Here is a 22,110-nt window from a genome sequence, read left to right on the forward strand (position 1 = left end):
AAATGCGATTGGCGTTTTAAACCACTTTAAAACCCTGAAACGCGACTTTTCATTAAGACAACACCACCTCAAAGCAGCTAAAACCCTGAAGTCTCAAGAGGTCCGAATCGATCTACTCAAAAGGGACTAAAATCTCAAAAGAGTCTGTGTCTCTGGGAAAAAAAAAGGAGAGAGATGCAAGTACTTGCGCGGAATCTAGTTCGGAGAGTCTCAAGAAGCCAGGTATGCTCTCTCAGTTCATGCTTTCTCGATGGTAGTTGTCTTCTTTGTTTGGTCTCGTTTGGTAATTGATCTTCGGGGACCAGAAAGTTTCATCCTTCAAATGAGAATAATTGACTTCTCTTACAAAAATTTACAGAAAGCCTGAGACTTTATTGTGTAACAATCTTTGTGTCCTCTACTGTATCTGCAAGTATATACATTTGCTTTAGGCTAAGAGACATTTTGTTTATGAAAAGATGTTTCAGGACCACAAAGTTTCATAATTTGAATGAGGATAGTTGAATTTGTATAAAAAAAAATTTACACAAATCCTGAAACTTGTTTCATCTCTGTGTGCTATGTTCCTTTATCTTACACTACATGTTCAAAAGTGTAGACATTTGCTTTAGGCTAAGAGACCCTTTGTTTATGAAATGATGTTCCTTCAGGTCATCAGTCGCTATGCGTATTCAACTCAACGGGTCAGAGACATTGGTCAGCCAACTCCAGCATCTCATCCTCATGTATTTCTACTACTTTGACTATCTTCTCTACTCTATCTTGCAAAATGTTTTATAATGCTCTGATGGTTCCTTCTTTGGTATCAGTTAATGGCGGAAGGAGAGCTCACACCAGGAATAAGAATAGAGGAATACATCGGTCGAAGGAAGAAACTTGCTGAGCTTCTTCCTCAGAACAGCTTAGCCATCATATCTTCTGCCCCCGTGAAGATGATGACAGACGTTGTTCCGTATACGTTCAGACAAGAGGCTGATTATCTGTACCTAACTGGCTGCCAACAACCAGGTGGTGTGGCTGTTTTAAGCGCTGAACACGGTTTATGCATGTTCATGCCGGAAACAACTCCCAATGTATGGTTAATTATGAATTTCGTTATACAGAGTAATTATGATTTTCTGTTTGGGGATTTATAAGAGTTGGTTTGTGGTTTTAGGACATTGCTTGGCAAGGAGAAGTAGCTGGAGTCGATGCAGCGTCTGAAGTCTTCAAGGCAGAACAAGCATATCCGATGAGTAAATTACCAGAGGTAATTAAATATTTAAGTGGCAGCTCTTGGTAAAATGTTTATTGTTTTATTTATACGTTCTTGAATGTACAGATTCTTTCAGGCATGATAAGAAAATCTTCAAAGGTGTTTCACAATGATCAAACGGCCTCGCAAAAGTACACAAAGTTGGATGAGTTTAAAAATTCAGCATCTCTTGGCAAAGTGAAGTCTCTTTCAAGTTTAACCCATGAGCTGAGGTTAATTAAATCACCTGCAGAGCTCAAATTGATGAGAGAGTCTGCATCTATTGCCTGCCAGGTACTCCTTTGTGACAAAAAAAGTATTTGTTATGCTACTGCTCACAAACTTTCTTGTTACAAATGAGATGCTAGAGTATACACTTGAGACAATAGCTATTTAGTAAGTGAGTGTATGTGGTGATTTGGATCTTTTTTTTATTCTCAGGGACTTCTGAAAACAATGCTACATTCAAAAGGGTGTCCTGATGAAGGCATCTTGGCGGCCAAAGTTGAGTATGAGTGTCGTATAAGAGGTGCTCAGCGAATGGCGTAAGTCTCCTCAACATGTCTTATCTACTCCATGATTAAATAAGTATAATCCTTTTTCTTCTTTTCTTAATGAGAAGAATATTTTCATTTTCCTTTATTCCTTAGATTCAATCCTGTAGTTGGTGGCGGTTCTAATGCCAGTGTGATCCACTATTCACGAAATGATCAGCGAGTAAGTTTGAAGAAATTATATTCAATTTTGCTAATATAGAGATGTGTTTGGAGCCTAACATCTATAAATAAATCTGTGCAGATAAAAGATGTTGATCTTGTCTTGTTGGACATGGGTTGTGAGTTACATGGTTATCTTAGTGATCTTACTAGGACATGGCCACCTTGCGGAAAATTCAGTTCTCTTCAGGTTTTGATTTGTCCTCTTTCCTCAAAGACTATTATGTTAACCTTTTATTTTATTGAAGCTCAAAACATTGATGATACTTGTGTGTTTTTGTTACAGGAAGAGCTATATGATCTTATACTACAGACAAACAAAGAGTCCATAAAGCTATGCAAGCCTGGTACAACCATCCGCCAACTAAACACATACTCGGTAAATATAAACTTATCTTCAACTTTGCACTCATCATCAGCCTTAAACTTAAAGAGCTTTATTTGCCAACAAAATGATGTTTCAACTCACATGATGCTTTGTGGTTTTGCAGGCCGATATGTTGTGCGATGGACTGATGAAGATGGGCATCTTGAAGAATCGTAGACTGTATGGACATCTGAATCCAACCTCCATAGGTATCCAATATTAAATCAACTAAGTTTGTTTGACGTTTTAATGAGAACATCCTTGTTTAATTGTCTGGTAATGTGATGTATAAACGTTATCATGTAACAAAGTTCTCTTTTTGATGGATTAAAAAAAGGTCACTACCTTGGGATGGATGTGCATGATTCTTCTTCTGTAGGATATGACCGCCCTCTGGAACCTGGTTCTGTAAGTAAAAAGCTAAACTCTATCGAGTCTTAGTTCTGTAAGAGCATCTTCAACCCATTGCTATTTTCACCTATATAATAGCATTTAGAGGTGAAATTGCTCCAACCCACCTCTATTTCTTCCTCTATAATAGAGATCTCTATTTTTTCCTCTATTTATAGAGGAAGAAATAGCATTCCTCTATTTTTTTTACTCTATATTTTAGAGATTGCTATTTTAGGGGAATACATTGGAGCATATTCATCTTTATTATAGAGTTCCTCTATTTTAGAGGTGAAAATAGCAAAATACATTGGAGATGGTCTAAGAAAATGGTCTGGCTTATAACATTGTCACCTTGTTAACTTCCCCTTCTGCTTTAATAAACTATCCATCAAACGAACTGGTTTTTGGTATTTGCGAGATACGACTTTTTATATCAGAATCTCAATGATGGTTTGTTTGGACAGGTGATCACGATTGAGCCAGGAGTCTACATTCCATCATCATTCAACTGCCCTGAAAGGTATTAACAATGCTCTCTTCAACCTCTATTTGCAATAAGAGATTGTGTGTTTTGTTGGAATATTAAACTGCAAATCAACCGCAGGACATCATGACATGATCCATCCGATAAGAAATATATGGATATGTGAAAATGCTTATATAATTCTTGATAATTTTTGCAGATTCCAAGGGATAGGGATAAGGATTGAGGATGACGTTCTGATCACTGAGACAGGCTACGAGGTGCTAACAGGGTCAATGCCTAAGGAGATCAAACATATAGAGACACTATTGAACAACCACTGCCATGAAAACGCTGCGCAGAGCTTGGCCAGTTTCTCTTCCTAATTTTAAAGGTTACAGTGGATCTGTTACTTGAAAAAATATATATTTGAGATGTTATGCATAATGATAAAAGTTGAATTAATAATAAGGAAGATTTGATTGGACCAAGTTTATAATGAAACAGTAGCAAGGCATCAAGTTTCAAGAGAGTAAGGTGACAAATCACAATCAATAAGTTAGAAGTTGGAACTCTTGTAGTTGTACTTATGTGAACTTCAGTCTTTGCTATAGTTCTAAAGATAGTTGTGAAAAGAAAAAGAAAAGAAATCACAATAATATTAGTCTTGATCCTTGATAAGTCAGTGAAATAGATGTTTATTCAATTCGATTTATACCAAAAAAAATAATTGAGGACATGACGGTTAGTGGTTAGCAGGTGAAGAGAACGGGAGATGATAGGCCCTGCTGCATTTACAAGCAAGGGGCCATGCATGCACCATCTATCATATACTAACAAGTAACAAAAATAATTTGTTTATCATTATTGTGGGATGATGAGTGCTATAATCACCCATAGACCTGCCCAACTATGCCCATCAATGCTTTCTACATGCACAGCCATACTACACAATCTATATATAACAAGGTTAAGTCGCCTCTTACCCCAATACACAACTTCAGCTTGAGGTAAAGCTTAAACTTAAAAAAAATAAACATAATAGAGATGGGTTTGGTCACAGAGGAGGTGAGAGCTAAGGCAGAGATGTACACCGGAGATGAGATATGCAGAGAGAAGACAAAATGTTTCCTCGAGGAAATATCTATGCCTAATGGCTTACTACCATTGAAGGACATTGAAGAGGTTGGGTATGACAGAGAGTCAGGTGTCGTGTGGCTGAAGCAGAAACAGAGCATCACCCACAAGTTTGAAAAGATCGATAAGCTTGTCTCCTACGGAACCGAGGTCACTGCCGTGGTCCAGACCGGCAAGATCAAGAAGCTCACTGGAGTCAAGGCCAAGGAGCTTCTTATCTGGGTCTCTATCAGTGATATCTATACAGATGACAAAGAGAAGATCACTTTCAAGTCACCAACCACACTGTCTAGGACTTTCCCTGTCTCAGCTTTTGTAGTCCCAGAGGAAGTGGAACCTGCCAAGGAAGAACCTCTCAAGGAGAAGATCAGTGAAGCCGCCGAGGTCAAGGAGGCTGTTGCAGTCAAGGAGGCCTAATCAAGCTTCTCCCTGCTTCTACTATTAAAAGAGACCAAAATCTATTGAAGTGTAATTCAACAATGTAAAGAGACTATTGAGAGTTGGTGATTCTCACTGCTCTTACTCTCATGTATTATCTACCACTCGTTTCTGCTTATTTTACGTGTAATAAGTTGTCAACATCATCCTGTTCGACAAAAAATACCGTAATTATCTATGAACTACATTGAAGTCGGTTATGTATGTGACTTCAAGAACACTGGAAACATATTAGCAAGCTAAAGTGAAAGCTACATGCCTACATCGAGATCTTTTCAAAATGTTTTACAACCTCAAAAAGTATCTTAAACAGGACAAGTCGAAAATGAAAATACATGTAAGAAGACATAATATAATAAATCTCTTTCTTAATCCCTTGCACAATAGTATATTGATAAAACGAATCAGTCAAAAAAACATGGTGTGGCTTATGGCGAATCTTCTTTTGTACACTGTTTTTGCTCTCACTAAGACCTTTTCTTCTTTTCAGACAAGGGTGAAGGCAGATTGTACTGTGGACTGAAACCGTGATGCGATTGTCTGTGAGGCAAACTGCTGAAACTGTTTCTTTGCATCTGCCGACAACAAAAAAAAGTGTGAATACCGGTTAAGAGTATGTACATGCATACGTTCTTTTTACGCAATTCTAAGAACCTAATGATCTAAATAGCCGGGTAGATTCTTAACAAAATCAGGGCTGTACTGGAATGGATCTTACCTTTCTTGCACTTTGTGAAACCGATGATATTAGCCACGTTGAGGGACAAGCAAACACCGACAACAAGCAGATAGTCGGCCTGAAACCTTATCAGTGAAAATATCCCAAGGACTAACCACGCAGCTGCCTGAAAAAAGGACAAACAAAAAACAAGATTCAGCTCCTGTAAGACAGCAATAATATATTCACAAGTTTATAATTGCTGACTCTAGACACTAAACCCAGTGTTACCACCATCTCATGGCTCATTATCACTCTCTATAGGTCGCTTGTAATGCAACTGAGCCTAAAGGTTTTTAAGCTACCAAGTACTAGTCAATCTGATAATGCAGGATCATAAAATATACTAATGCAACATGCACAATAACAATGGCCAACTTTAAACCTACCAGACAACTTTCTCCTTAATCTGCCTAATTTGAAATGTGTCTGCGTGTGATTTGACTAAATTTTCAAGTGCATTGTAGACAGGTTTAAGTGATAAGCATACGCTACAAACTGTAGTTTAAGATAGGAACTACTCACTGCAAGGTAAAGCGTCCACCAGAAAAGCCACGAGTCTTTCTTGTTCATCCGAGCCAAGGACTGATACAGACAAACGAACGAAATAAATAAGTATTCCAAAAAGTCTGAGGAAAGTAAAAACTACACAGATGTCTAGAGAAATGAACCTGACAGCCTATTGAATAAAGTAAAAACATGAAGCAAAAAAAGGAGAGGGCTAACCTCCTGGTCAAGAGACTCAAACTTCCACACACTTTCACCCAAGTCATTGATCTCGTTCCACCACCTGAGACCAACCAGTATACGTCCACTCACATTCTTAACCACCCAGAAGTCAAGTGCCGCAAGAAGAACAGTCACCACAAAGATAATGACAAAGCTGTTGAAGAAGAGAGCCGAGAGAATGTAAAACGCCAACGCAGCACCCTGCCCCCAAAAACAAAACTTGTTAACCATTCTCCACCTCACTTATATAAAAACGTCTTAAAGACTTATACTCAGGCAGGCTCATACCTTGAAGAGAACATGGAAGAGACACGTCTTTGGGTTCGCATAGTTTTCAACTGGTGGCTGCATTGGATTAACAAAGTAAACAACGAGAATAATCACATCTTAGATTAATCTCTGCTACGCATTGTCGCTGAACGATTCGCGATCAAAACGATTCTTAACCTAGCATGTCTATCTATCTAGCTCAAGCTTTCCAGATATACACACAGATCTAGCACAATCACGTCCAGATCGAACAGCTAACTGAAGTTAATGAAGAATCTGATAAAGCAATCGAGCTCAGAAATTAAACATTCACCTGGTTAGGATCCATCTTTCCAAGTATCCAAATGGATCAACCCGACGCCGAACAGCAGAATAACGACACACTTTTCCGATATGGAATGCACGGATCTTCCCTCCGACAAAGACAGAATTTTCCGACAAAATTGTTTCTTCTGTATCAGATCGTCAAACTCTTGCGCGTGTTTTCTTTAACTCTAATCCATAGGCCCAAGCGAGTGTCCTTTATGGGCATTAGGCCCAAGTGAGTGTCCGTTATAGCCCATTAGGGTTGACCAGAAAACATGAAATAAAGTGGAGATTATTGGTTCTATAGTTGATTTAGATATTTTGATTGGGTTTAGAAATACTTGATAAATCAATTGATTTTAAAATCAAATAAGCAAGATTTCAGAATCTGTGATACAAAATTTATAATCAAATAAAAAGATTATCAAATGGATTTGCAATAAAACTTATTAGTAAAGGATCAACGTTTTAAGATTTGCAATAAAACTTATCGACTAAGCAAATTATAACAATTTTCCTAAAACTTCAGAAATAATCGATACTAGGTGATTTTACCATGCTCATGCACGGGTACAAATATTTATAAATTAAATATATTACAATAGTTGATTGTTATTTAATTTTAATTTTGAATTAATTTATAATTTGTATGCATAATTTATACTAATAATATTATATTATTTTAGTCAGACATATGATTTTAAATAAGTTATCATTTAGGTATATTAGATTGCATCAATCAATTTCTCTAAATTCAACTAATATTTTTATTTTAAATATATGAAAATTATGATTATTTGCTTTTACTTTGGTTGTTATCTTAGATATGTAAATATATTTGAGGAAGATTATGTATAACTTAAGATATATTGTGCTTAAAATGAAGTAAAAATAAACTAAATATTTGATTCCAAATTACAAAATTAAACTATATGTTGATTTTTAAAATAAAATATTAGAAAGTAAAACGATAATCAATTGGAAGTTACTTACATAAGTAACTAATACTTTTTGGAAGCTCATGAACACATATCAATATTTACAATAACTAAAATATTTAAATAATTTTATGTCTTATATGTATTAAATGGTAAACTGAAATTTATGCAAATAATCCTAAAAATGAGAATTCAGATTTGCGTTGGTATTTTGATTATGGTTATATTAACTGTGACAAACATAAAACATAAAATTTAATATTAAAAAACATTTTTAATAATGATAATATATAATATATCTACCTTGTTAAATTATATAGTGTTATGTTAATTTAAAATATTTTAATTATTTGATCAAAAGTTAATTTTACTTTATTTTTAATATCTCTTTAAAATAAACAGTTTAATTTTTTGTGATTGTATTTTAGAAATCATATTATATAAGTAAAATATAATTTATAGATTACGAAATCACATTATATACAAATATATATTTTCATCTAAGAAAATATAGATATAAATAAATATTTTATTACTTCAAAAGTATATTTTATGTTATTTAAAATAGTCTTAAATGGAATATTTCTATTTTTTGAAATTTCCTTTTTTTAATGAAATCATATTATATAAATATATATTTTCGTTTTTAATTTTTTAAAAAAACTTTATAAATGTTTCCTTTTTATTATATATGTTATTTGGAAAAATTTAAAAGGAAACTAAATAAAAATTTCAATAATAGTATCTAAATGTAATTTTTTTTAATTCATTAAGGGTATCAGCGTAATCAACCATCGTGAGAATTAACGTGAGCGCGACACATAGGAAATTGACTTCTCAAATAATATTATAGAGATATAAGCAAAAACCACTTAAGTGACTTTTCATTTAATATATATGAGGATTTTTATTTTTTATAAATGTTTTGTATTCTTATAAATAATTTAAAATCCTTACGTCTAGAATAGAACGTTAGCTCAGCGTGTTGTGTCTACTTAAAATTTTAGGTGAATGTGTTGTGTATATAATGTGTCTGTGTTCTCGATCAATTTTCTTTTATCTCTCAAAGATTTCTTAATTCTAATTTTCAGAGATCAATAGTGTCTAATGGAGTCAAATCATGGGATAATCTGAGAAAAGCGATTGATGCTTGTTGGCTAAGCTTCGATTCTGATGTTATTCACATGAAACCTCGTCACCCTGACAAGCGCTTTCCTACTGGCCGAGTTAGTGTTTAACAATATTATATGAAAATAATGTATTATGTATTTCGTAAATTTGATATAAAAATAACTGATAAATATTTAGTAATAGCAAATATTTGTGAAATTATTATCATATTAACTTCTCCAACACATATAATGTATCTTCTTCGGTCTTTATTTATTTTCTTGTTATTATTTCATTTTTTAAATTAAATTTTTAATCATGTTTTCCAAAAAATTTACATATTTTTGCCAAATATTTTTCTCTCTTTCTAAATAGTAAGAAAAATCACACAATCAATGAAACAAATATCCATCTTAGAATATTTTTCTATCATAACATTATCTTATTCAGTATATTATTTGACTTAAATGCAAAACATTATAAAATCATTTTCACATGTTTCGTTATACAAAGTCCAATTATTATTTGTAGATTATTTAGAAAATGATATGAATTGGTTCTAGATTATTTGGAAAATGTTATGACTTCACAAATGATCAACACATAAGCAAAAGTCACATAAGTGACTTCTCATTTAATATATATGGGAATTTCTATTTTTTAGAAATGTTTTATACACTCGTATAGATAATTTAAAATTACGATAATATAATTTTTGTAAGCGATTATAGATAATTATATAAATGTTTTATTTTTTTATTAATGACTTATAAAACATATATGGACATTATAAGACATTATTGATTATTATAATACTCTATATATGAAAATAATTTTTTATATAAGAATATGAAATATGTTAAAAAATAGATATAAGAATATGAAATCATGATATCAATTTCTATAAATTGTGTTCTATTAATTATTTTATGTAGTATACAAATATATAAAAAATAATCAAACATTGTTATATTTTCTATAATTGTGACAATTACCTACCATAAAATATTATTTGATATCATTTATATTATTTGGTAAGTGGTATTAATTAGTTCTAATTAAACTTACCGTTTGTTTGAGTCTTATATTATTTGATGCGGATACACCTGAGTGGTTCACATAGTTTGTTTGAGTATGTTCTTTAATTATGTTGATGACGGAAAAAATACTTACGGTTATTTTAAAACTAGTTAAAATCATTGAAAAATTAAAATCCATCAACTAATCAAATTATAACATTTTGACTTAAACTCTTTCTATAGTCTTTTTCAGATTTTGTATATCTAGATTAAGTATGTATCTATCAAAACAGTAACACTACTTATAAAGTGATCTGTGGATCCAAATGGATCAAACTGGGTGGAACCACTCTTACTTTTACTTGAAAAAAACTCATTGAAGAACTATTGGTACAAAAATGTACGTATCCCCTCCTTTTCTTCAAGTTTGATAAATAGTAGTAACTTCTTTTTTAATATATGACCATATTGCTTGTCAGGAATATGCCTCTGAATTCGAGGATATCCTACTTTTTCTGGATGCTTGTCGTCACATCTAAAAATATTTAAATGGAGATACTATGGACACAGAGAAGAAGAGGAAGAATTCTTGACATACCTGCCAATTCTAAGTGTTTAAAGAATGCAACAATCTTCCTCAAACCCATGTTAGATTCTGAACTAGAGCAAGATGTTATCATCGAAAAGTTGAAAGGTATTCCTAGGGTTTCAACATCATCTCAACTTTTGGTCAATTAAAAATTTAATTCGAGTTATCAAGCTTAGCCATGTAATGAAGCTTAGTTCATGTGCAAGCTTAGCCATAAAATGAACCTCTAAATATAATGTGAACAACTTGCTATTGCTTTAATGTAAAAAAAATTGTATGCTTTTAACAACTTGTAAGATTATTACAGCAACTGAAAAATAGAAAGTAAACCAAGAAAACAAGACCTTAAGGGTCGGAAAAACAAGAGAGAGAGAGAGAAAATATTCTCTCTAGAGTCTCTCCCCCCCCAATCTCTTTAACCTAGCGCCGCCATCATCACAACCCTGTTACGGTGAAGAAGTTCGACGGCAAGTTTGCTGTCCTTCTTCGCCACCCCATTTCCTCTTTTCTTCTCTCTTTTGCCTCTATCCTCCATCCTTCTTCTCTCCATCTATACCGACATGCTTTTCTCCTCTGGTTTCTCTGGTTCACCGGTGATTTAGCAACGGCAATGACGGGCGTCCGTTAAGCCGCTGGAGGAGAAGCGAGGTGTAGCAAGTTGAAGTGTTTGGTGGCGCCAGTAGGTTATCTCTCGCACCAAAGGGTTTTTTCTTAGATCTGGGTCAGATCTAGGGGTCTACGGTTCATCGGGAATTAATGGAGAGCGTCGCTGCCTCGCCTGGAGCCTTCCTTACCGTCTTCCAGACTCTTTGTCGTCGATTTGCTATCCACTGGTCTGTATGAGTTCCTCTTCTCTGTCTCCCGCAGGTACACGATGTAGAGGCCATCGTGGAGGTTTACTCTGTCGCTCGATCTGTCTCTTTGCACAGCAGTGCGTTTGGTGCTTTCGGTTCTGGTGAGCTCCTCCTCTTCGCAGATCGGCAAGGGATCTTGGGCTGTCCCGTAGTTAAGCCGCCGTGGCGTTTGGAGTCTCTCACCTTTGTCGTAGCTCTCGCCTGTTTTGAGAGCTCTGCCTCTTCATGTCCTAAAATCATTTGATTGTTTATGGCTGCCCAAAGATGTTAGCTGCCTTTCTTGAGTCTCGTCGAGCCTTCCGACTTGGTATGTGGCCGGTTTCTGCCGTTTCCCTACCGCCTGCTTCCACACCGTGAAGCTCATGAGTCTTGTAAGGCTTGCTGTTGTTGATATTCCTGGAGGTGGTAGCGTTGTCTGTGCTGATGCAGAGCTTGGTCACCTCTTCCGGCTAATGCGATTGCAGCCTCCCCGCCCAAGGGGACCTCTGATTATCAGACTTCTTTGATGCCTATTGATTCCTTTAGCAGGCTCCAGCTTAAGGTGGCTCAGTCATTTCAACTCTTCAAGTGTATAGTGCAAAGTAACACATCATTAGTCTTAGCATTAATCTAGTTCACTAGATTAGTCCTATTATGTTCTACAAGCTCTTTTAACTTTTTTTGCGGCTTGTACAACCAAATTAGCTTCTTGAAGCTCTTTGGATTTCAAGTTTCACCACTTGTAATCTTTTTCATTACTAGTTAATGATATTAACATTCTTAGCAAAAAAAAAAAGACCTTAAGGGTCGGTCTCGAGAAAAGGGTAATCAGTGTAACCCACGACAGGATCAGAAGAAGTATAAAAACTTGTTCTGTCATAGTTATTCAGCGCCGCATCGAGTTGAAATCTTCTTGGCAAATCTGGATTAGCCAAGAACAGTCTCCCATACGCCACCAGATCAGTTCTTCCCTCAGCCACCGCCTTGTTCCCGTCTTCCCTTGTATAACCTCCAGCGACGATGAACGTTCCTTCAAACGCCTTCCTCATCGGCGTAAGCGACTCAGTGCATTCGAAAACCTCACGGGCTGTTTTCATCCTCGGCTCAACCATGTGGCAGTAGAGTGTCTCGAATCTATTCAGAGACTTAGCCATGTAGACCCCTAGCTTTTGAGGCTCTGTATCTCCCGACTCCATGTAGTTCGCGAAGGGAGAGAGTCTGACTCCAACGCGGTCAGATCCGATCTCTTTCGTTACAGCTTCGACTACTTCCAGTGAGAATCTGCATCGGTTCTCTAGAGATCCACCATAACAATCAGTTCGGTCGTTGACAGTGTCCTTCATAAACTGGTCGATCAAGTAGCCGTGTGCTCCATGGATCTCCACTCCGTCAAAACCAGCTTCTATAGCGTTTCTTGCAGCGATACGAAAATCATTTACAACGTTCGGGATCTCGTCGATTCTTAGCCGCCTCGGAGGTGTGTACTCGTTGGATGAATCCTCGGCGAGAGGCTTGTTCGTAGAAGAGATCGGAGCTTCACCATTTGGCTGATTATCTAGTACAAATAGCAGTTTCTTAGCCCACACGTAACAAGATTGCACAATTTAAAATCCTAAAAGACACCTAACCAGCGATTGTTTTTCTTTTCTTCAATCATCGTTTGGCTGAGCAACTAAATATCAGTTTCTTAGAACTTTCACAATTTCAAACCCTAAAAGACACCTAACAGAGTTTGTTTTTTCTTTCTTGCATCATCATTTGGCAGAGAATTTAGTACAAAATATCAGTTCCTTAGAACACACGTTACAAGTTCTAGCACTTTCAAATCCTAAAAATAAACTAACAGTGTTTTTTTCCTTACTTGCTTCACCATTTGGCTGAGAATCTAGTACAAAATATCTGCTCCTTAGTACACACGTAACAAGATCTAACAATCTCAAACCCTAAAAGAAACCTAACGGCGTTAATTTTAATATAAACAAACCTCGGTGAGAAACGCGACCGGCGTGCCAGAGCTGACAGAAGAAGACGGCGCCGTTAGAGTGAACGGCGTCAACGATGCGCTTCCATGCTTCGATTTGTTCTTTCCTCCATATCCCTGGCATGTCATGATACCTGTCACAAAAAGGTCAACCATAACTCATAACAGAGCAAAAAGTCAACTTTCTGTTAAATAGGTTTAAAGAAAGGACATTACGCCATGGCGGTTTCGGAAACTCCGGTGGCTTCGCTGATGAGAAGACCTCCCGATGTTGCTCTCTGAGAGTAATACACGGCGGCGTGTGGTTGTGGAACGTTGCCGTATGATCTCATTCTCGCCATCGGTGCCATAACTATTCTGAAATTTTTAGAATCAAAGATTTCATTCAGACAAGACAAGGGGGAGTTAATGTGATGAACGCTGTTTCAGTATGAGATTAAGAGAACCTGTGAGAAAGATTGAAGTTTCTCATTGAAAATGGTGTGAGAAGGGGAATGGTCTGATTGGTTGCAGAGTCCTCCATCTTTCAGGACCTCGAGAGAATCTGTGAGAAAGATTGATGTTTTTCTCACCGTGAAAAACAAGAGTAAGTTTAAAGAGACACGGAGACGTTACGTGTTGTATAGTTAAATGATTTAATGATTGCATCTTCACAACTTAAATCACTAGAGTCTCTCTCATATTTGTCAAGATCGCATCTCAACAAGATTAGGTGGTAATAATGATGTGATGGGAGATGGGTCCAATGTCTCTGTCAGAAAAATATACAATTGGCTAAATGTCCGAATCACCGATCACTAATAACGTTACATCCCTAAAAATAAATGCATAGTTGCTCTAGTATAATCTAAAAAAGTAATTCGAGTTGCTAGATTATTCCAATGCGTATATTCTCTTTCTACGTGCAATGTTATAAAACTCGAGCTTTATGTTTTTGGACTAAAGAATATTTAAACAGCGCTTTTTGTCTCATCTCACAACTACTCAGATGATGTGGAATTCAACTGGTTATGCTTCGCACGGTCTAGGAGAGGAAGCTGTCAAGGTCTTCCATGAGATGCTTTTGTATGGTAGTATTTAGACTAATAAAGTCACCTTCAAAAAAAATAAAAAAAGTCACCTTCTCTGCAACTCTCACAGCATGTAGCTACGCTGGTCTAGGAAGGTCTTAAGATCTTTGAACCTCTGGTTGATATGATGAGGCAATGAAGCTGCTTGAAAGCATGACCGTGGAACCGGATGATGTAGCTGGAGGTTCTCTGTTGGGAGCGTGTAGAACTCACTTAGCTGAATTTGTTGACATTCTCGTTTGGCTCGCCTCTCTCACTTACGGCCAAATTCTTCTTTTTACTCTGTTTTTGTTCTCTGTTTTCACACTCTCTCTGTTTTTGTTCTCTGTTTTCACACTCTCTCTGTTTTTCTTTACTTGTGTTGCAACTTACACAAGCTTATTCTCTCTCTTCACTCTCTCACTTTTATTGTTCTTGTAGAGAGAACACCTTGATTTCAAAATTGTTAATCTTTTATCCATTAATCTCAAACCAACAACCTTACACATACTTATAATAGATTTCCCTCTGCTGCTACACACACTTTAACAACTACAAATTTAGACCTTGCTTCTAATAACAACAACTCTAGACTAGCTAAACATTAACCAACACTCCATATTTTTTTGTCTTTAACCACACTAAACTATTTGTTGACTTAGTTTGTTGCAACTAAGTCACATCTCAATTCCTTTTTGGCCTCTTTCACTTCTTGTCCACTTCACTAATCTTTTCCTTGTGTGGAAAGCTTCCTTGCTTCCTTCCACTTCTTCTTCTCACTTGATTCTATCTTTGTTTTGTAGTTTTAATCAGATTAAGGTTAACTTCAAGCAGAATTTAGCAGAACTTGCAACAAAGATACTCTTAGAGACTAAACTGGAGAATTCAAGAACTTACATCTTGCTCTCCAACATTTATGCATCTCAATATAAGCGAGGGTAATGTCGTAGAACTGAGAAACGGCATAGAAACAAATACGGTAAGGAAGTCACCAGGTTGTAGCTGGATTATTGAACTGGAAATTTCACCTTCAAGCAAAATTAGAATCCAAAGGCACATTTCTTTATGCTACATAGTTACTACTTTAGTACTTGCTACAGAGAAAGATTCAAATCCAAACAAACGTTTGTCTCAGCTTCCTCTTTCGCTTCCTTAGAGCCATTCTTGTTGGAGGCTGAAGAGCTTGCATTAGCGGCTGCTTTCTCATTGTTGTTGGCCTCTGTTTCATTCTTGAAAATGAAATCCTCTGGCTGAAACGAAGGGAATCTGTGAATCCTAGCTCTTTCTTCTTCTTGCCTCTTCTTCTCCATGGAGCTGATGACGTATGTACGCATCTCCCTTGCATTTTTAAGCAATATGTACAACTTCTCCATCTTCTCCTCTTCTTCTTTCTCCATTTTCATCTTCTTTCTATCTCTCTCATCCATTCCACCAGTCACTAAACAATTTATCCTACCCTCTCTCTATCTCTCTCCTGAAGAATTTTCTGAAGGAAATGATGGAGATATAATACCTGCCTCTAGTGGGAAGACTAACAACATAAACCTTATCTAAAACACTCTCATACGTCTCTCTTTGGGTGGCTTTTAGGATATCATGGACCCCTCCATGATAGACATTCATATAGCAACATGTCATACATGTTTTACAGTAGCTTCAAGCTAGACCAACTACTTTACAATAACCATACTGAAACAGTCTATATTGCACAGATTGTGAAGATTTGTTAGTTTCTGCATCTATGTTTCTCCTTCTAGTCATCTGCCCATGGGACGCCGTGTTTGGCCCAGAGATAGTATGCTCCAATAGGTCCTCGTCCACCAAACTCATACAACTCCGGAGCTGTGTGGTGCTTGTCTATCTCTCCCAGGACCGGACTCAGAATGTTCCATGCTGCTGCAACCTCATCGCTTCTCATGAACAGATGGTTGTCTCCATCAATCACATCATGAATTAAGTGCTCATATGAATCTGGTACTTCGCTGCTATATCTACAGTTTAGAACCCAAAAATACAAATAAACCATAAGGCGCACTAATTCAGTTGATGAGAAAAAAAGTAAAAACTTGCCTGTCTTTATAGAGCAGGTTAAGTTCAGAAGCGTCTAGCTGAAGACCTAAACCAGGAACCTTATTGTTGATTTTCACCAGGATGGCCTCATCAGGCTCGTCACGTAGGATAAGCACATTTGTCCCCAAATCTATGTTTATTCCAATGTTGTCTCGGTATATGTTTCCAGGAACATGTCGGAATTGCACACGGATCTCCACTCTTTTAAACATCAAATTACACCAAATCATTTGCTAAATCAACTAATACATACCAATATGTTACCTACCATGAGTAGGAGTTATTAACTTCACCTGTGTTTAATGAGTCCAGTGCCGACTCTTACTAGGAACGGTACACCATCCCAACGGGCATTATCAATGTACAAGGCTGCAGCACAGTAAGTAGGGCCTCCACTGTTCAAGTTAGCGTCAGCTTGGTCTCCAGAACTCGATTTATACTGCCCAAGGATGGCATCAGCAGGATCTAATCTGCGAGTCGATCTCAAAACCTTCACCTGAAGAACAAGAACAAGGTTTGTCACCAGGTCATTTGACAAGACAAAGAATACACTAGTTACCTTCTCATTGCGGATATCTTCACCATCAAGACTTATTGGAGATTCCATGGTAAGTAAAGCAATTGTTTGAAGTATGTGGCTATGAAAGATGTCTCTTATTATGCCATATCCATCAGAATACCTTTAAAAAAAACCGTAGAATTTAATGCAACTGATGCCAATTCTGTCTAAGCATGTATAAACAACAATGCTGGAAACAGAACTACAATGCCTTACTTTTCTCTTTGAGCAACTGATTCTGATACAATAACCTGCAAATATGTTTGTAGACAGAGTGAATAACACAGCATGTGGAAGAGGAATGTTTCAGGAACTACACACAAGGAAAAGACACTACCTGTACATTGCGTATATATGTTCTGTTCCACAGTGGTTCAAAAACCAGATTTGAAAACCTTAACACAGTCAGATTTTCAATGAGATTTCTTCCTAACATGTGATCTATCCTGAAATGGGAATATACATCAACCGTCAAGAGAGATGAACTGTGCATGAAGAAAGCAATTTAGATTTGAAAGGAGTACCTGTAGATCTGCTTCTCTTCAAACTTAGAGAGAAGTGACTGTGTCAACCGATGAGACGAAAATGAGTTAAAACCAAAAGGTTTCTCAACTATTATACGAGTCCAGCCTTGTGGTGCCTGAGCTTTATCTCCAATGTTGCATGCCACATCCACAAGAGCTTCTTGAGGCACTGAGAGGTAAAATATCCGATTCGCTTTTGATACTCCCTAAAAAAATGAAGCTGGTAAATGTATTAAATTTGTCTTTGCTTGTCTGTCCAAATGTTGTAAAACACAGAAAGACTAACCTCAATCTGTTTCATTCTCTCGTCAAGTCGAGACATACCATCCCTGTTATCATAACCTCCGTTGATATAGTATGTTCTACTGAGAAACGCATCCATCTTGTCTCCACAGTTTTCTCTGAACATGTAATATCGTTCTTTTAGCTAGCACTTCAATGAATAAAATGTATGTTAAAGAACAAGAAATATATATACTGATGATCAACACGGCAAGTAAGAGTTGAAGCGATGATGGATCTGAGGTCTTCATCTGTAAGATTCTTTCTTGAATACCCAAATATACCAACATCCTGCGACAATGAAGACCAATCAACAAGACAACTGTAAAACCGACTTTGCTGGTCATCTTGTTGATTAGCACATACACTATACCTCAGGAAGGTAGCCGCTATAATACAAAGCAAACAAAGCAGGGAAAATCTTCCCTCTTGCTAGCTCACCAGTAGCTCCAACAACAGCAATGCAAAGCGAGGCTCCTCTTGCGACATCTGAAAGACTGCCCAAGAACTGTTTTGACACATATGGTTTATCTCCAGCTTTGTGAGAACCATCAACCACATTAGTTCCTACAACAATCTCGGGTGGTCGTAAATCTGCATCTCCAGTTTCTTCAGCAAAACCTGCTTAACGTTTTCTACCTCATGAAGTGGTAAAGAAGGATGAAACAAAGACAGAAAATAACTCTGTTTCTAGAGCTAGACCTCGTTCATCGCTGAGTAAAGTGTGCTCTGAGCGTGTTGCAATCTCTTTTACAGGCTGATGCTTCTTCCTGTGGCTGTCTTGTCTAAGATTCAGGCTCTTAAGCATCCATAGCTTCAACCCACAGAATCTCCTGCAAAGATTCGAGCCTCCTCCGTATAGCACAAGGCTTTCATTTCTCAAGGAACTATAGTAGTCTCTTGACGAAACCTACTCACATAAAAAATAAAGGATTCGAATTTTTCAACAACTGGAGCAGAAATCAAGTTCCTGTTCGTATCATCAAGTCCCTCAAATTTATAACACACTAAGCTTAGATTCAGAGGCACAGATCTCATTTACACGTCAGAAAACTTAGCTTAAAGCAAGGGATTTAATTATAGATCATATACATGCAAAGAGTACACATGTGGCTTACCGGAAAACTAGAAGAAGAGGCGGCGAGATGGCAAGAACAGGTGGGGATCAAAGGAGCCGTCGCTGATTGAGAGAAGGGAAGCAAGCAACTGGTGGTGAGAGACATAGTAGTAGCTCTGACTACTGACTAGAGGTTGTTTCCCTGTGTTTAATAGCTAAGCTAAATCTTTAGAAGCTGAGACTGTGAGAGACCGAACAAGATTAAGTTCTGCCTGCTGCTAATTACAAATTTCACTATTTACGGAAACCAAAATGGTTATTTTTGGTTTGAGTAAACCGGTTGGTTATTGAGGAAAAAGGAATATAATAGTGGTTTAGGCGGGGGTGGGTAGGTTGACTTTAGCACTTAAACGTCAACGTCTCTTCTGGTTCCGAGTCGGCGTCTGCTTTTCTCTTTCTCTTTCTCTTTCTCTCTCTCTGTCTTGGTGTTGTCTGTTGGTGAGATCACCTGTTACTCAAACTTATTCGATCTTATCTTCTCTAAATTTGTCACCTTTTCTGATAAACACTTGTATGATTCAGACGACCACTGTCTTTAAAACTTTACTGTCTCTGTTTCAGATTCTGAGTTTCCCTCATTTTTCTTTAGGTTTTTTTTTCTGAGATTGTAACTCGATGGCGAGGAAGAAGATCAGGGAGTACGACTCCAAGAGACTTCTCAAGGAACACTTGAAACGTCTCGCTAACATTGACCTCCAAATCCGCTCTGCTCAGGTCTGTCACCCTCACGAATATTCTTTATAGCTTTGTTTTCATCGAATCTGCTTTTGATGATTTCTATGTTTGGAACCAACGAGAAACATTGAAGTTGAAACTGTTTTTTTTTTTCTCTCTCTCTCTATTACTTGCAGGTGACAGAAGCTACGGATTTCACTGAGCTGACCAACCAGGAGTCATGGCTCTCCTCCACAAAGCTAGTTGTGAAGCCTGATATGCTGTTTGGAAAGCGCGGGAAAAGTGGTCTGGTAGCTCTGAAGCTGGATCTTGCTGAAGTTGCAGAGTTTGTCAAAGCCCGCCTCGGTTCTGAGGTGATTGGTCTGAAGCAGAGTGATAGACAATGGGTTGAATGTTGCTATATTATTTGATGTTTTGTTTTTGCTATTTTTTCATTTTATGTGTCTGCAGGTTGAGATGGGTGGATGTAAAGCCCCTATCACTACATTCATTGTGGAGCCATTTGTGCCTCATGATCAAGAGTACTATCTTTCTGTAGTGTCTGATAGGCTTGGCTGCACTATAAGCTTCTCTGAATGTGGTGGTATTGAAATTGAAGAGAATTGGGACAAGGTTACTACTAACTTTTTATTTTTATTTTGGTTCTATTGTTTTCTCCCAGTAACTGTAGCAAAAAAATCACATGGAAGTTTATGGTATCAACAGGTGAAGACTGTGTTTCTTCCTGCGGAAAAGTCAATGACGCTTGAAGTATGTGCTCCACTGATAGCAACACTTCCTCTTGAGGTAACTTTCTTTTTGCTGCGTTTATAGAAGCTTCCGAGTAAGTCAGTGGCAACATGCAACTGAAGTTTTAGTTTAGTTTTTTTTTTTTTTGTTAAAGAGTTATGCTAAGCCTTTCTCTAACTAATGTTGTTTCAATACGTTTCAGGTTAGAGGTAAAATAGGCAGCTTCATAATGGGCGTGTTTGCTGTGTTTCAAGGTATGGATATACATGAGATGAGGCCATTTCTTGTTTTTGTCAAGCATTTATGCAAATACCAAGAGTTCTGTTACAGGAACTCTATAGGGCTTAGATTATTATCTATTTTTTTTTTCTCTTTGAAGATCTGGATTTCAGTTTTTTGGAGATGAATCCTTTTACGCTGGTTGATGGAGAGCCATATCCTCTTGACATGAGGGGAGAGTTAGATGACACAGCCGCCTTCAAAAATTTCAACAAGTATGTCTAACAATACTCAGTAATTTTTTTTTTTAATGTGGGAGCTCATTGGATTGATAAGATCTTTATCTATTCAGGTGGGGAGACATTGAATTTCCTCTGCCATTTGGAAGGGTACTCAGTCCAACGGAGAGCTTCATCCATGGTTTAGATGAGAAGGTATAAGCAGTTACACTTCTGTTATGACTCATGGAAGAAGTATGGTTACTGATGGTACATATGTGTGTGTGTTAACTTATTGCAGACAAGTGCTTCTTTGAAGTTTACTGTTTTGAATCCTAAAGGTCGCATTTGGACTATGGTAGCTGGAGGCGGTGCTAGCGTCATATACGCTGATACAGTAAAAATTTTAAAAGAAAGAATGTGTTATTATTATGAGGACTCCAAACAACTTCTCACACTGTGCTTATCTGCTATTAACAAGGTTGGAGATTTAGGCTACGCATCAGAGCTCGGGAACTACGCGGAGTATAGTGGAGCACCTAACGAGGAAGAGGTGTTACATTACGCTAGAGTTGTCATTGATGTGAGTCTTGCCAAAGATACTTAGATTTTGCCATTAGGTATATATAAATATAGAGATCCATAGACCAAATGTTACTGGCTTTCTCAGTGTGCTACTGCTGATCCTGATGGACGCAAACGAGCTCTTCTCATTGGAGGTGGCATTGCCAATTTTACCGACGTGGCAGCTACTTTCAACGGTATCATCCGCGCTCTAAGAGAAAAGGTACGTTTCTCTAACAGTTGCTACCGCATTTTGGTGAAAATGAGATGATTGCTTAATTGAATCGGTGTTGGCTATTTGTATCGTATACTTTTTGTGTGGGGCATGAGCAGGAAACAAGGCTGAAAGCATCAAGAATGCACATTTACGTAAGAAGAGGTGGTCCTAATTACCAGACTGGTCTGGCTAGAATGCGTGCTCTGGGGGATGAACTCGGTGTTCCTCTAGAGGTAACCAAAACTACTTATGTAGTATTATCAGATTACTGTCGGTTTAGGTAGAATACGTACTGATCTTCATAAGGATTGCTGGTAATTGCAGGTATATGGACCAGAAGCAACGATGACAGGAATATGCAAGCGAGCCATTGACTGCATCATGTTGCCTGATGCATGATCAAGTAAACCTATGATCTCTTATTCAGTTTAAAACAGCAGAACACGAACTCGGACCTGAGCAATGGGAAGTGTTTGTTGATCCCTGTTCTTCATCTCTCTATCAGCATATGAAAATGAAAAGCTCTTTGAAACTGTTGCTTGTGTGTGTGTAATACTGAAAACCAAATCATTGGTTGTTGTGTAATTGTAATCAAAACGGTCAAAATCCTCTTTTGAAGTGTACAAATAAGATTTTTATAGCAAAG

General features: G+C 37.2%; 7 protein-coding genes across 10 annotated transcripts; 3 read left to right on the forward strand and 4 right to left on the reverse strand.

Annotated features, from left to right (window-relative positions):
• The first annotated feature begins 64 nt into the window (after window positions 1-64).
• Window positions 65-4,073, forward strand: LOC108822672 (intermediate cleaving peptidase 55, mitochondrial). 2 transcript variants are annotated; one of them, XM_056993316.1, is made up of 14 exons: window positions 65-222; window positions 651-725; window positions 810-1,073; window positions 1,157-1,249; window positions 1,322-1,528; window positions 1,676-1,779; window positions 1,885-1,951; window positions 2,033-2,140; window positions 2,237-2,329; window positions 2,442-2,526; window positions 2,655-2,725; window positions 3,175-3,230; window positions 3,394-3,567; window positions 3,933-4,073. In XM_056993316.1, the coding sequence occupies exons 1-13, from the start codon at window positions 175-177 to the stop codon at window positions 3,557-3,559; spliced, it is 1,437 nt and encodes a 478-aa protein (XP_056849296.1). In that variant the 5' UTR covers window positions 65-174; the 3' UTR covers window positions 3,560-3,567; window positions 3,933-4,073. The 2 variants fall into 2 exon arrangements, with proteins under 2 accessions (XP_056849296.1, XP_018451313.2); XM_018595811.2 differs by lacking the exon at window positions 3,933-4,073 and having other exon boundaries at window positions 3,394-3,703.
• An 85-nt stretch (window positions 4,074-4,158) lies between these two features.
• On the forward strand, window positions 4,159-4,948 carry LOC108820526 (uncharacterized). Its single transcript, XM_056993318.1, has one exon. It carries the CDS (start codon window positions 4,221-4,223, stop codon window positions 4,725-4,727), a length of 507 nt encoding a protein of 168 aa, XP_056849298.1. The 5' UTR covers window positions 4,159-4,220; the 3' UTR covers window positions 4,728-4,948.
• A 31-nt stretch (window positions 4,949-4,979) lies between these two features.
• LOC108820529 (Golgi apparatus membrane protein-like protein ECHIDNA) lies at window positions 4,980-6,948 on the reverse strand. The gene is made up of 6 exons (XM_056993317.1): window positions 6,779-6,948; window positions 6,484-6,540; window positions 6,193-6,396; window positions 5,992-6,051; window positions 5,467-5,593; window positions 4,980-5,323 (listed from the first exon to the last, which is right to left on the reverse strand). Exons 1-6 carry the CDS (start codon window positions 6,791-6,793, stop codon window positions 5,235-5,237), a joined length of 552 nt encoding a protein of 183 aa, XP_056849297.1. The 5' UTR covers window positions 6,794-6,948; the 3' UTR covers window positions 4,980-5,234.
• A 3,712-nt stretch (window positions 6,949-10,660) lies between these two features.
• Window positions 10,661-13,874, reverse strand: LOC108821013 (putative 12-oxophytodienoate reductase-like protein 1). Its single transcript, XM_018594058.2, has 5 exons — window positions 13,688-13,874; window positions 13,458-13,598; window positions 13,245-13,375; window positions 12,060-12,815; window positions 10,661-10,771 (listed from the first exon to the last, which is right to left on the reverse strand). Exons 1-4 carry the CDS (start codon window positions 13,762-13,764, stop codon window positions 12,061-12,063), a joined length of 1,104 nt encoding a protein of 367 aa, XP_018449560.1. The 5' UTR covers window positions 13,765-13,874; the 3' UTR covers window positions 10,661-10,771; window position 12,060.
• Window positions 13,875-15,359: 1,485 nt separating this feature from the next.
• On the reverse strand, window positions 15,360-15,717 carry LOC108822496 (protein NIM1-INTERACTING 3). The gene has a single exon (XM_018595595.2). The coding sequence runs from the start codon at window positions 15,715-15,717 to the stop codon at window positions 15,385-15,387; it is 333 nt and encodes a 110-aa protein (XP_018451097.1). The 3' UTR covers window positions 15,360-15,384.
• On the reverse strand, window positions 15,360-19,042 carry LOC108822494 (inactive glucose-6-phosphate 1-dehydrogenase 4, chloroplastic). 2 transcript variants are annotated; one of them, XM_018595591.2, is made up of 12 exons: window positions 18,844-19,040; window positions 18,428-18,635; window positions 18,099-18,346; window positions 17,922-18,016; window positions 17,730-17,844; window positions 17,444-17,649; window positions 17,257-17,365; window positions 17,136-17,170; window positions 16,920-17,040; window positions 16,654-16,856; window positions 16,361-16,561; window positions 15,360-16,281 (listed from the first exon to the last, which is right to left on the reverse strand). In XM_018595591.2, exons 1-12 carry the CDS (start codon window positions 18,946-18,948, stop codon window positions 16,044-16,046), a joined length of 1,884 nt encoding a protein of 627 aa, XP_018451093.2. In that variant the 5' UTR covers window positions 18,949-19,040; the 3' UTR covers window positions 15,360-16,043. The 2 variants fall into 2 exon arrangements, with proteins under 2 accessions (XP_018451093.2, XP_018451091.2); XM_018595589.2 differs by having other exon boundaries at window positions 16,654-17,040; window positions 18,844-19,042.
• A 143-nt stretch (window positions 19,043-19,185) lies between these two features.
• Window positions 19,186-22,109, forward strand: LOC108822495 (ATP-citrate synthase alpha chain protein 3). 2 transcript variants are annotated; one of them, XM_018595594.2, is made up of 13 exons: window positions 19,186-19,280; window positions 19,432-19,556; window positions 19,694-19,870; window positions 19,968-20,129; window positions 20,223-20,303; window positions 20,449-20,500; window positions 20,626-20,740; window positions 20,818-20,899; window positions 20,985-21,080; window positions 21,165-21,266; window positions 21,354-21,470; window positions 21,581-21,697; window positions 21,789-22,109. In XM_018595594.2, the coding sequence occupies exons 2-13, from the start codon at window positions 19,458-19,460 to the stop codon at window positions 21,861-21,863; spliced, it is 1,275 nt and encodes a 424-aa protein (XP_018451096.1). In that variant the 5' UTR covers window positions 19,186-19,280; window positions 19,432-19,457; the 3' UTR covers window positions 21,864-22,109. The 2 variants fall into 2 exon arrangements, with proteins under 2 accessions (XP_018451096.1, XP_018451095.1); XM_018595593.2 differs by having other exon boundaries at window positions 19,225-19,353.
• Window position 22,110: the final 1 nt, after the last annotated feature.

The sequence above is a fragment of the Raphanus sativus genome, chromosome 8 (genome assembly GCF_000801105.2).
Source record: "Raphanus sativus cultivar WK10039 chromosome 8, ASM80110v3, whole genome shotgun sequence".
NCBI lineage: Eukaryota > Viridiplantae > Streptophyta > Magnoliopsida > Brassicales > Brassicaceae > Raphanus > Raphanus sativus.